This window comes from Etheostoma spectabile, chromosome 9 (assembly GCF_008692095.1).
Source record: "Etheostoma spectabile isolate EspeVRDwgs_2016 chromosome 9, UIUC_Espe_1.0, whole genome shotgun sequence".
NCBI lineage: Eukaryota > Metazoa > Chordata > Actinopteri > Perciformes > Percidae > Etheostoma > Etheostoma spectabile.
Window position 1 is genome coordinate 13,228,305 of NC_045741.1, and position 13,411 is coordinate 13,241,715.

Here is a 13,411-nt window from a genome sequence, read left to right on the forward strand (position 1 = left end):
AAAAAAAAAAAAAAAAAAAAGGATGCTTACCTTTATAGCGGCCAGAAGAGCTTCCTTCTCGCCATGCAGCTTTTTTTCTTTAATCTTGTTCTTTCTGGCATCTCTCTCTGCTGCTCTCTGACACACACAAAACAAAAAGGGCTTTGGGCTTGACGGAAACCAAAACCTCCACATTAAAATCTCATTTCAACTCATTAGTGATTGTACCTTTTGTTTATCTGCTGCTGCTCTCAGCTCCTGCAGCTTCTTGTCCGTGGGATGGACCTTGAGTCCCTCATCACACCACTGGACAGCCTCTGCAAAGTTACGCAACTCTATACAGCTCTGAGCTCCTGCAGAGACACACACAAGATATATACAGGATTATTTAATTGTCCTAATTTTAAGCAGCAATTTTACTTTCTCATTATTACCATGTACTGTTATGCTATTGTAATATTTACAAGGTATGCTTAAATACCTCTAATCAAGGCTTTAAGGTGGTCTGGCTTAATCTTCTTTGCAGCTGCAGCATCGTTCAAGGCAGAGCGCATGTTACCTGTGTGATGTAAACCAGAAAACAATTAGGATGAAATTAAGCAAGCTACATATGCATATGTTTTACAGGGTAAATATTATTCTGTGACATAAGCACTTGGCTGCTCTTAGCAGATTACAATACAATATTTTATTATACTGCAGCCCTGTGTACAGGTATGCTCGAGCTGACCTGAAAAGTGGAATTAAAAGAGCCAAAGCGGACCACAAGAAGTGCATAGAGTCCCATCTGTCCAGCAATAAACACACGGGAGGTGTGGCGGGGCATACAGACATCACCAACCACAGGGGCTGTGATTCCCCATCAGGAGACTCAGTGCGAAGCTGGCAGAGGAGCTGAATTGCTTCTTTGCTCGCTTTGAGTCACACACAACCCGCCCCAGCCCTGCCACAACCTCCACCTGGTTTCTGCACTACCCCATCCTACCCCATCCACACCTGGTTCCTGCACCACCCTCTCACCGTAAAGGAGCACGACGTTGAACGAGTACTCCTAGCAGTGATCCAAGGAAGGCTGCTGGCCCAGATGGAGTCTGGCAAGGTGCTCAGGGCGTGTGTCACCAGCTGCCCTCATCTTTGCTAGGATCTTCAACCTCTCCCGGCCCAGGCAGTCATCCCCCCTGCCTAAAATCAGCCACTATCATCCCAGTGCGAAGAAGTCTCCCATCACCAGCCTAAATGATTACCGTCCTGTGGCCCTCACCCATAATCATGAAGTGCTTCGAGGAAGCTTGTTCTCCAACACATCAAGGACTACCTCCCCCAGATCTGGACCCTATCAGTTTGCCTACCGCACAAACAGATCCACAGAGGATGCCATCGCCGTAGCTCTCCACTCTGCACTGAGCCACCTGGAGCAGCAGCAGGCGTACGTTCGGATGCCTTTGTGGATTACAGCTCCGCCTTTAACACAATCATCCCGGACATTCTCTATCCAAACTAGTCACTCTAGGCCTCCCCCCTCTCACTTGTCCTGGATAAAGGACTTTCTCACCAATCGTCCGCAGACGGTGAGACTGGGCCCCCACCTCTCCTCCACGTAGTTGAGTACTGGCTCCCCACAGGGATGCGTGCTGAGCCCCCTCCTGTACTGCCTCTACACCCACGACTGCAGTCCGACCCACAACAACAACTCTCGTCAGTTTGCTGACGACACCACAGTGGTCGGACTCATCTCAAAGGGGACGAGGCAGCCTACAGAGAGGAAGTCCTGAACTTGGCAGCTTGGTTTCGGAGACAACCTGTCTCTGAACACAAGAAAACCAAGGAGACATGTCGACTAGGAAGAAGAGCACCGACCTAGCCCCCCTGTACATCAACGGCGAGTGTGTGGAGAGGGTCCACACCTTCAGTTTCTTGGTGTCCTCATCCAGCTGACATCTCCTGGTCAGCCAACATCACAGCGGCATCCAGTAGGCCCAGCAGCGACTACACTTACTGAGGGTCCTCAGGAAGTACGACCGGACTCAACTTGCTGACTTCTACCGCTCATCATCGAGAGCTGCTGACCTACTGCATCACAGTATGGTACGGAGCTGCACCGTGGCAGACAGGGAGAGGCTGCAGGGGTTGTAAGGTCAGCACAGAGATCACGGCTGCCCTCCCTCCTGACGGACATCTACACCTCCCGCTGCTCAGCAGAGCAGAGAACATCATAAAGGACAGCTACCGGCTCTGATCTGTTTGACCTGTTGCCCTCAGGAAGGCGCTAAGGGCATCAGAGCACGGACCAACAGACTCAAGAACAGTTTCTTCCCGAAGGCCATAACCACCCTGAACTCACATATGCACTGACTCCACTCCACAGCCCCCCCGGCCGGACTGTCTTCTTCATTCCGTTGACTGTGCAATATTATTGTTAAACTGGTACTGTTAATAATACCTCATAGGACACTGGAATCTGTGCAATTTCATTTCTACAGTGCAATATTTAATACTAACCTTTCCATTACTGTGCAATATTATTTACTTAACCTTAGTAAATCATTTCATTCCATCACTGTGCAATATTATTATTGAGTGTTAACACTTCCTATGCTTATTCAAGCTGATTTATTATGTATACTTGACAGTCACTACATTTATATCTTTGACTTTATATTTTGATATTTTTAGTATATTTATACTGTTATATCTTATATTTTGTGTCAACACTGCAAAGGGATTGCTTTAATATCGTTGCACAAGTACCGTGTACTTGTGTATAATGACAATAAAGGCATTCTATTCTACTCCTATATTTTGACTGCTGCAATCTTATGTCTTAGATTATATTTAGATTTTACAGATGGGACTCTTTTTAATATGTATTTGTATGAGCATTGTTTAGAGGGAGCCTGAGAAATAAGAAATTCTCTGCCAACAACTGCTTCACTGCAATTGAAATTTTTTTTGCATATGACAATTAAAAAAAAAAAAAACTTAAAACGGACCTGGTAAACCACCTATTATTCATATGCATAACAAACCATGTTTGGTGCAAGCAATACATGCATGTCTTAAAAGCTGCTAATGTATCTGTATTAGAAATCTCTGGGCACCTCACGATTCAGAGACCAACGATTCAATTCTAAAATGATTATCGATGCAACAATTTTCAATGTACATTTCCATGCATCATTTTAAAAAATATACATATAAATATGAGTTTGTTAGATTTTGACATGTACAGTATTTGTCACGCACAAGTTTTAATGAAATATTTTGTCTAAAGGTTTTTTATTTTGTAGTCATTCCATGCTTAAGCCTTAAACATGCTTGGGAAAGTCACCTTCTCTCACAGTATTCTTCCATGTCAGAGGCTCAGTCATGTTCAAAGGTGGAGAACTAGCTTCTTAGAACATGAAACATGAGGTGGTTAGATTTAATGTGATAAAGTAGATAAAACAGCCTATATATATTTTGCCTAATTATTTTATGTATGTCATATTAGATCACGTCTAAATACATTTTTTTTTTCCTTTGGCCATTTTTGTGTTTTTTTCTGCACTCTTGCCTAAAGTCTAACTTGTTAGATTATTAATTTGATTTATTTATTTATTTATTAATTGAATCGTTCTAGAGAGAATCGTGATGCATGGAAGAATTGATGATTGTTCGCACCCCTAATCTGTATGGCTGGCATGTAAATAATAAACCTTACCCAGGTGGAAGTGCGCTGCTGCTCGGTTGGTGAGGAGGACCGTGTTGAGGTCCTGGTCTCCACATTTCTTCTTCAACCCTGCTGTGTAGGACAGTATGGCCTTCTCGTAGTTTTTCTCTTTGAAAAACTCATTGCCTTCATCTTTCAGGGTCTTTGCTTGCTCTGGGGAGGAATCAACAGATTTTCAAGTCTACACAAGCTTTTTTCACTGAAGACATCAGATGTTTCAAAAGCTTGAGGGACTGGTGGCCCACCTACCTTCTGGGGGTCTATCTTCATCATGGATAATGGCCTGGAGACAAGCTAGGTCTGGGTATGTCTGTGGGTCAATCTCTTCAGGGGCTGTCTTCATGAACATAGGTACTTTATTAAACTCCTGAATGACACAAAACAGAGGATCACTGCGGATGGACCGACAGTGTAACGTTACCTTTATCAAATGGTCCGTTAGCTTGCTGGCTAACAACAACAACAACAACATTAAAGTCAACATCTCATTTCCGTATGACTTTCTTTTCTAATGTTGGTGAACGAGAGCTTCTAGCTACATCTTAGCATTACCTCCTCCCAGTTGTTTTCACTGAAGCCCCTTTTATATCTCTGGGTCTTGAATTTGTCCATGAACTCGTCCATGCCATCGTCGCTGTCATGTTGCACCTCAGAGGACGCCATTTTTGGATTAAATATGTGTTTGAAGCGCTGTTTATTTTTTTAAAATAAAAAGTTCTATAAACTATGACATGAGATTATTGCCTCTAGCATCAGCCTTAAAAACGCTGACTTAATTTCGCCAAGCTTCTTGTTTACACATGGGCATGGGCGGTACGACGTGTATAAAGCTCCGTGCGGAAACATAGTACCGATATATTAGTTCCAACGTCGCCTTTACTAACACTAACTAATATATTTTATTATCAAACAGGCAGAGATAGCATAGCTATAATAAGCTGTATTTCTAATAAAAACAGAGAGAAGCCAAAGCTTAAGACGCTGCGCTGATGCGCCACTGGAATTAGGTGAGTGATTAGGAATCGCCTGCAGCTGCGCGCGATTTCATGGCAGGCCGACCCACACACTGTGAGGGAGAGGGAAAACCGGAAAAACAAGACGAGAGAGAGAGGAAAAGAAGGAGAAGCATCCAGAAAACCCCCATTCACACACAGTCTTGTCACTCCCCCACTTGATGCTTCGTGACATGACAAGAAATAGATCGCAGTGTTATAAGAGCAGAATAAATATGGCTATGTAATATCAACAATGTATAAGAATATAATATGAACAACATGTACAGATATGTGCAATATAGTAACAGTGACATTATACTAGTAGTGAGAATAATATAGATATAGGCAGTGTATGACCGAATATGTAATAAGAAAAACTGAATAAATATGGATATACTGAATAAACCATGTAAACAGATATAAACAGTGTGTACAGCTATGTGCAGTGGTAGCATTATAAGAGTAAGAATAAGTGCATGTGCAGGATCAATAGTATGAAGAGCAGTAGGCTAGAATAAATATACAGATGTAATTACAGTAGGCCTATGTACATCTGTAATAAATAAATAAATAAATAAATAGAGCAGTATGGCTGGGGTAGGGTAGTGTAAATTGTCCGGAGGGGGCTTCGTAGTTGAAATTGTCACGGACGCAGAGCAAGAGTTCAGTAGGGTGACAGTCGTGGGAAAGAAGTTTCCTCTGAACCTGCTGGTACGGGTGCGGAGAGACCTGAGATGCCTCCTGGAAGGGAGAGGGGTGAACAGGCTGTGGTTGGGGTGAGAACAGTCTTTGATGATGCTGCGGTATTATCAATACTGTATAGCTGGGTCATGTCAGAAAAATCGAAATTTTCCTCAAAACATTTGTTTGTGAACATTGCAAAGAAACTTCGTCTTCATGCAAAATCAAGTCAATGTCCAAATGCAGCCTGCTCCGGGGATGATGATTCCCGGATACCCGCCCCAAGCTGGTTTTGTGAACCAACCAGGAGACTTTGGGATGTCATCCTGAGCTCTGTGGCTTCTTGTTTGTGTCTTGTTGTCTTCTGAAGATAATATTATGCAGTTCAGATCCTGCTAGTGTTTGTTTTGTTACACCAAAGATAAAATGTAATTGTATGTTTATGACCAAAGAGAAAACCAAAGTTGTAATCACAGTGATTGTGTGATTTGAGTATGCCGAATCAATTTAAGTTTATTAATAATTATGACATGATATGTTGCTAATGACAAAAGAACAGTTTGTTTATAAGGCCTCAGCTGTCATAAAATGTCAGAAACTCTTCTCGTCTGATGGATGATTTTATCCTGTCCTTTCAGTCAAGTTCTTGTCACCAGGAGGTAAATCCTGGGTGACACCTTGCAGTGCCTTCAGGAGAGAACCAAAGTCAGATTTTAAATTTCCCACAGAAAAGCTTTAATGACATCAATGTACAATACTTCTGAAATGAATCAGGTAAAAATGCTTTCTTAGTGTATCTTCTCTTAACTAAGTAGTGGAAGAACAATGGAATGATGATAACTTTCCTAGAGTCAAACATACAAAATGGTAAAATTTCCTTGAGAGAATAGATTCAGGTTCTACAGCATTGTTTTGTGTCAAGCAGTTGATGCACAAGATGCAGCACCCTATCCAAGACATTGACACTGTTGCCAGGCTGTCTAACTCTATCAGGTAAGAACTTTAAAGTTAGCCAATAAGACTTCTTTATCCTGTTCATCTTCTATCGTGAGTTCAGACATCGCGAAAAAAAACTCCCACTGTCGTCAATGTGCACCATCAAAATGTTGCAAACGTGAACGTGCAGCAGCCTGCTCCAATGATGATGGCTCCTGTATACCAACACCAGTGAATACCAAAGACAGAGAGTATGATGATGTGTCTTGGTCTTGACCACTAGAGACTATTTCTCATCATGTCTTTCAAGTGGAAAATTCAGTCTTCTGGGGTTGAAAAGAGAATTTAGTATATTAAAAGTCCTAAGATTTCCAGGTTGTTACAATCCTTGTATTTTCTTTTCTGTTAAAAACTGCTTCCTGAATGACGAACCCTTCACTAGAACAATGAAGCTGGCAGTGCCTGCCTTGACAAAAAACCTGTTTGACAGAACCAGATGAAGGAAAGAAGTGTCAAGGAAGTTATTGTAAAAACTACACGGCAGAAATATATTCACAGACAATTTCCTCTGATAAATGTTTTTTTAACTGTACTGGATTACAGAAGCTGGAATATATGACAATGGAAAGCATTTCTATCATTTAAAAGGACATAAAATATAATTTTGTGCAAGAAATGTCAGGAATAATACTGTGTCATTTTTACTATTATATTATGCATCCAAAAACTAATAAAAAATAAGTATGAGAAATAGTATGTCTTTTGCAAACTATAGAGGGCCACATTCTGATGAAGAGAATACATTTAGCAATATATTATGTTAGCTATATTTTATAATATGTAGAATTACTACAATTACTAAAAATAACCAAGAGTACAGCAGTCAGACGAGAGGTACATTTTAGTACCTAAAAGGCCAGTTTTATAATTTGTAATCCTTCAAGTCGATTTCAACACGTAGCTCCGTTTTTTTTATTTGTAGTGCTTTTGGTAGCGAGACAAAAATAGTCGGTGCTGCCTACACCGTGTTATCCTCCTGCTAGCGTTAGCACCCAACAGGCTTAAACAGGGCAAGTTTTAAACGTGTTTTTAGACTGTACATGGCTAGGCACTTGTAATGACATTTCAACCATGTTTAGAGGCCAAAAGCAAGTTCAAAACTTGCCCTGTTTAAGCCTGTTGGGTGCTAACGCTAGCAGGAGGATAACACAGTGTAGGCAGCACCAATTGTTTTCGTTCGTCTCGCTACTGACAGCACTACACATTTAAAAAAAAACAGTTACGTGTTGAAATCAACCTGAATTCTCCTTTAAAACTGACTTTTACTGGTAACAATCTCACTTTCATCAGAATAAATAATGTAACCTTCTTAAATGTACCTAAACAGCACTTTTTTTTTGACCTACTACTTCTTTAAGTCCACTTGTAATGAAGTACTTACAGTACATATTGTTGTTGTTGGTACTTTTGCTTAAATATCCATTACTGGAAAAGGTTTTTTTGCTTTCACTTTCATGATATGAATATATTAGTATAAACCAAATGCCAGCACTGAGTCGTACTATGATGTCAGTTGTATGCTACAGATGCAAATGTATATTGAAACACAACAGTAAACAGTCAATATTTCTGTTCACTAGTCATGTTTTTATTTGAATGGAAACACGACAGGCTGCTAAAAAATTAATTGTGTATTACTTCAGGGTAACCAAATGCTATTTAGGATACATATATATATATATATATATATATATATATATATAAAAAAGACATTCAAGACCTTTATCTTCTTTACTCTCCACCTCACTGATTGCCTCATACACATTTATTACAAAGTACACACAAACTTAAAAGACTTTATTACATTCAGAGTTGTTACTCATACAGTTTCCACTCTTCCAAGAAGATCTAACAGTCCATCTTTACTGAGAAACATTGTCTCACCTGTCTGCTGACAGATCACCTCAAATCTGGGGGTTTCCTCAAGAGCTCCCTGTCCTACTACAATAACATACGGGTAGCCCAGTCTGCTGGCATCCTTCAGCCTCTTCCCAATGGTCATCTGTGTACGGTCATCAAGAACAACTTCCCCTCTCAAACGCGGCATGGTCTCACCCAAAGTGTGAACCAGCTCCTCAGCTAACACTGCCGCCTCGTCCACCTTACTGCCCTTCTTCGGTGGTAAAACACACGCCTGGTAAGGCGCGAGGAGGCCTGGCCAGCGGATCCCCTCTTCTGTCGACAACACCTCAATGGCTGCAGCAAGAATACGGGTTACCCCAAGACCATAACAGCCCATCTCCGCAATACTAGGTTTGTTCTGGGCGTTGCTGAAAGTGGCATTGAATATATCAGAGTACTTTTTACCCAGGTAGAAGGTGTGGCCGACCTCTATACCCTTTGACTCCACCAGTGTGCCAGTTTTGCATTGTGGGCAGACAGTTCTGTCTGATGACATGGTTTCTACATTAGCAGAGAAGGAGCAGTTCCCACAGACCAGAAGCCGGTCCTCACCGATATCCGCTGGCAACTGGAACTCGTGGGAGAGTTTACCGCCGATGTTGCCCGTGTCCGCCTGCACCTGAACACAATGCAGACCCAGTCGGACGAAGAGCCTGGTGTATGCCTGGCACACAGATTCATAGGTCTCGTAAGCTGCTTCTTCACTCACGTCAAATGAGTACATGTCCTTCATGTAGAACTCCCTCCCTCGAAGCAGACCAAACTTCGGCTTTGGTTCATCTCGGAATTTGCGGGTGATCTGTTTTAAAAAATAAATACATCATGATGTGAAAATTGCAGCTTATTACAACAAACACTGGTCACAACAAGATTGATTGCTACCTGATAAAGGAGCAGAGGCAGCTGTCTGTAGGAGAGAGTCGTCTGGTGAGCGACCAGAGTCGTCACTGCCTCTTCATGCGTGGGACCCAAACAGTAGTCGGCTCCGTGGCGGTCTTTCAATCGGAACAGCTCCTTTCCCATCAAGTCCCAGCGCTCACTGGTTTTCCAGAGATCAGCCGAGCACAAACTGGGCATGTCCAGCTTCTGCCCACCGATCCCCTGCATTTCTTGGTCAATTACTCTCACCTGTTGATTGAAGAAAAGCAGTTATTACATGTTTAGGACCAAAATGAGAATGTGTATACATTTATACTCAACCTCGGTCCTCCAATAGATCTTGCCAATTATTTGAATAAATCAATCTGCAAAAGACTCAGACTTTAATTACTCCAACCTGTGAAAAGGGGTAAAAGGGCTATTTTTTTATGGGGTCACAAACCAAAAAGGTTGGGAACGTTTTCTCTAGAGTCATGAATGACTGTCAAACATATTATGTGACTTATATATTAGAAACTGAATAACCTTATGCATAAAATTTATTTTTTGAGAATATATACTTGTATTATTCCTGAGTCTTTGAATCAGTGTCTTTTCTTTATATACTATATATACAGTATATTAATATAAAATTTAGCTGGGTCATAGATTCATGTCAGACAAATCTAAATTTTCCTCAAAGCATTTGTTTGTGGAAATCAAACAACCAGATAATTTCTTCAACAAAAACTAGTCTCACCAGCTTCTCCATGGAGCGGACGGTGGCAGGTAGATAGTAGTAACAACCGGGGTTGGCCGGATGGATGAGCCCAGCCTGCTGCATGAGCCTCTGACTCTTACAAGTCATCTCTCCCTGCAGCCGGCTGTCCTGCCCCACGTCACGCAGGTTTGAAGGCTGGTAGAGGCGGGACACCAGGAGTGTGGGCTTGATTCGTCTGGAGTTGGTGGAGGCAGCAACAGTGGCATGCTCAGCACAACCTGAATGGTTCCTCCGTGGAAGTACTGAGGTTCTGTGGAGCCGCTGGGAGACTCTCTGCCAGATCAGATTCCTTATGGGCTCCATGGTAAATCCAAACCTTTTAGATGACACAAGTCCGTTAGAGCTGAAGCAATCGTCAATTCACAGAAAATGAATAAGCAATAGAGATCCCCCAATTGATTGGCCGCCAATCGTTAGATCTGCAATAATTCTTTTTTTTGTCAATTTTGTATGTAGATTGATGCATGTGATGTGGAACCACAAGTTCACACGCGCAAGTTTCACCAAGACACTCAGTATGATGTTAACATGCGCTGAAGTTAGCACAAGGGGATTGTACAATAAACCAATCAATTAAAAAAGAAATCAACAAATTAGTCAATAATGAAAATAATGGTTAGTTGCAGCCCTAAATCAGTAAGTGCATTTGATCAAGCATTACACTTAAATACAATTCTGAGGTATTTGCACTAAAGTTAAAGTTCATGCTACTTTATACAACTACTCCACTACATTTTAGAGGTAAATATATACTTTTTACTCCTCTACATATGTCTGACAAATTTAGTTTCCAGTTACTTTGCAGGTTCAGATTAATAATAAGAGGATAACTAGAACTGCAAGCAGTTATGAAGGGGTCCAAGCCACATCGCCCCAGTCATCCCGATGCTGGTATTGCTGCTTTAACTCAAGTAAAAGATCCGAGTAAAAATACACACACACACACATGTGAAGTTATAGGAATGATAGTTCCTGCATGCAGGTAGTAAACAGGTGTAATCAAGGGCGTCAACAGACATTTCTTTACACACATATACATATGGACTCTTTGGAAATAAGCTACAGATGTAAGACATAAATTACTGGCTTCAAGTCAAGATGCCAGTGTCAGTGACAGATTGCCAGAGTGTCCGCTGCAGCGACAGATCCATGTTTTCAAACGCCGAAGGACAGTTATAGCTGCATGTTACGGTTAGCTTCCTCAGTTAGCATGTAACGAAAAAGCTACATACACAGGACAATAAACACTCACCCTGGTACCGCAACTACTGTCTGATTTTTTCGAGGAGATTATCTCAGTAAATGAGTAAATAGTGGCATTTCTTTGAAGTTGCCAGATTGAAAAACGTTGAAGGTCTCTGCCTGCACCATGCTGTCTTCCTGGACTGAGCTACAGGCCGGAGACTCTTCGCTCTTATGTTACACCGCCACCTGCAGGTCTGGAGGAGTGACGAAGTTTCGAGACATACACAGACAGACAGACAGACAGACAGACAGACAGACAGGCAGGCAGACAGACAGACAGTAGACAGACAAGACACAGCACAGACAGACAGGCAGACAGACAGGACAGATAGACAGACAGATAGACAGGGACCGCTAGACAGACAGACAGGCAGACAGACAGACAGAAAACAGACAGATAGAACAGACAGACAGACAGACAGGATAGACAGACAGATAGACAGAACAGACAGACAGGCAGGCAGACGACAGCAGGCAGACAGACAGGCAGAATAGACAGGGACAGACAGACAGACAGACAGACAGACAGACAGACAGATAGGACAGACAGACAGGCAGGCAGACAGGACAGACAAGACAGGCAGACAGACAGGCAGTAGACAGACAGGACAGACAGACACAGGGCAGACAGACAGACAGGCAACAGACAGGCAGACTAGACAGACAGACAGACAGACAGACAGGCAGGGAAGGCAGGCAGGCAGACAGGCAGGCAGGAAGCAGGCAGGGGGGGGACAGACAGGCAGACAGCAGCAGGCAGGCAGGAAGGCAGGCAGGCAGACAGACAGACAGACAGACAGACAGACAGACAGACAGACAGACAGATACGGGAAAGTAGCTTTGGACATCACAGCAAAACAACAGGAAAGGCAGACGTAATGGAGGGGGAAAGGATGAAGGTTAAACGGTCTGCAAACACATTTAATAAGTCATTTGGTGGTAGCATTACTTCACTTCCTCACAGAGTCATGCTGCATTTCAATACCAGGTACAAAACCAATTTCTACGAAATAATTCTGTTTACACAACCACATTGCATAGTTACATTAGTTACGTGCTGACGAACAGAAAGTAAAACAGCCCAATGTTTTCAGCTATGATCTGACAGAGAAGAATACTAAAGTGCTGACTTTTGTTCATGAGACTGTGACTTTGACTTATACCTTATAAATCACTTTCATTATATTTTATGAATTGTTTTTCTTTATTGCTTGATCTGTAAGGCAAACTCACAGCAAACACTGTAATTACTGTTGGCTTTAAAATCCTGGAATGTCCGTGTGAGCAAGTCCACACGGCTATCTACAAAAAAACATGAAATATATACTTTCAAGTTAAATAAATAAATACATTTCAATAAAGAGCAAATATCAACGTGTTAATGTGAAACACTGTCCTCCTGTTTCTTCTATGCAAACATTTCCGTCTTTCAGCAAAATGTGAACAGTTGTGTCCAAGATGACATCTCTATGTCCCACATCATTCGGATAAAAAAGTGTAAATTAAATACAGTGCAAAACATTAAAAAAACAAATATGAGTAGCTAGGCTATACGCTTATAAAAAATTGGTCTGTATTTTCTGTAACGCCATTGTAACTTTACTATGAAAAGTGTCTTGAAAGGTAAATTATTTTGTGCAACAAAACACAACAAATGAAAATAGCCACCAACCAGCACATGGAACAAAACAGTGTTTTGGCACAATTGACGAGTTTTTATTGGATATACTGCAAACTATGGGGGAGCTAGAGGGAGCTCGGCTCCGCTTAATAAGACATAGGCTCCCCCGAAAATGTGATAAGTGAAATTTTGGGGGGTCTCTAAAAATATTAATAATGTTTCATTTTGACATGCAATTTAAGTTTTGTGTATTGTGATCATCCTGGAGTGTAAAACTGCAAAAAAATCATATATTCAGATAACTATTCATGCTATTCTTAGGGTAAGGGTTAAAAAGAAAAGTGGGCTCCCCCAAAGACCTATACATCCATGCAAAGGCCACGGTATAATTTAAACCCCGCATGTCCTGCTATCACAGGCAATCTTTGCCCTTTGTTGACATTATACTGTACTGCAGTCCGTGTTAGTGCACTTTTGCTGGCTTTATAGCATTTTATGTCAGCAATTTGAAACCATTATTCCTTCAGTCAGTCAATGACACACAAAAAACCTGATGGTCAGCTCTCACGGCAAACAGAATGTCTTTCTCTGGCTCTTCTCTTTCAGGTGGACACACACACACACACACACACACACACACACAC

The 13,411-nt window shown here is 41.7% G+C and overlaps 3 protein-coding genes across 3 annotated transcripts in view; 1 reads left to right on the forward strand and 2 right to left on the reverse strand.

The window, feature by feature from the left end:
- ttc4 (tetratricopeptide repeat domain 4) overlaps window positions 1-4,583 on the reverse strand; it is an 8,060-nt gene extending 3,477 nt beyond the window's left edge. The window contains exons 1-6 of the mRNA XM_032524958.1: window positions 4,241-4,583; window positions 3,938-4,055; window positions 3,680-3,841; window positions 461-538; window positions 208-332; window positions 31-117 (exon numbers count right to left, since the gene is read on the reverse strand). Of these exons, the coding sequence (XP_032380849.1) occupies window positions 31-117; window positions 208-332; window positions 461-538; window positions 3,680-3,841; window positions 3,938-4,055; window positions 4,241-4,351 (681 nt within the window). The 5' untranslated portion in view covers window positions 4,352-4,583. The remainder of the gene's footprint in view (window positions 1-30; window positions 118-207; window positions 333-460; window positions 539-3,679; window positions 3,842-3,937; window positions 4,056-4,240) is intronic.
- LOC116694974 (protein PLANT CADMIUM RESISTANCE 9) overlaps window positions 1-6,556 on the forward strand; it is a 51,049-nt gene extending 44,493 nt beyond the window's left edge. Inside the window, exons 7-8 of the mRNA XM_032524963.1 lie at window positions 6,201-6,204; window positions 6,492-6,556. Coding sequence (XP_032380854.1) covers window positions 6,201-6,204; window positions 6,492-6,535 — 48 coding nt within the window. The 3' untranslated portion in view covers window positions 6,536-6,556. The remainder of the gene's footprint in view (window positions 1-6,200; window positions 6,205-6,491) is intronic.
- Window positions 6,557-8,142: 1,586 nt separating this feature from the next.
- On the reverse strand, window positions 8,143-11,426 carry pars2 (prolyl-tRNA synthetase 2, mitochondrial). The gene is made up of 4 exons (XM_032524948.1): window positions 11,154-11,426; window positions 9,881-10,217; window positions 9,145-9,390; window positions 8,143-9,061 (listed from the first exon to the last, which is right to left on the reverse strand). The coding sequence occupies exons 2-4, from the start codon at window positions 10,202-10,204 to the stop codon at window positions 8,180-8,182; spliced, it is 1,452 nt and encodes a 483-aa protein (XP_032380839.1). The 5' UTR covers window positions 10,205-10,217; window positions 11,154-11,426; the 3' UTR covers window positions 8,143-8,179.
- Between the last annotated feature and the right edge of the window lie 1,985 nt (window positions 11,427-13,411).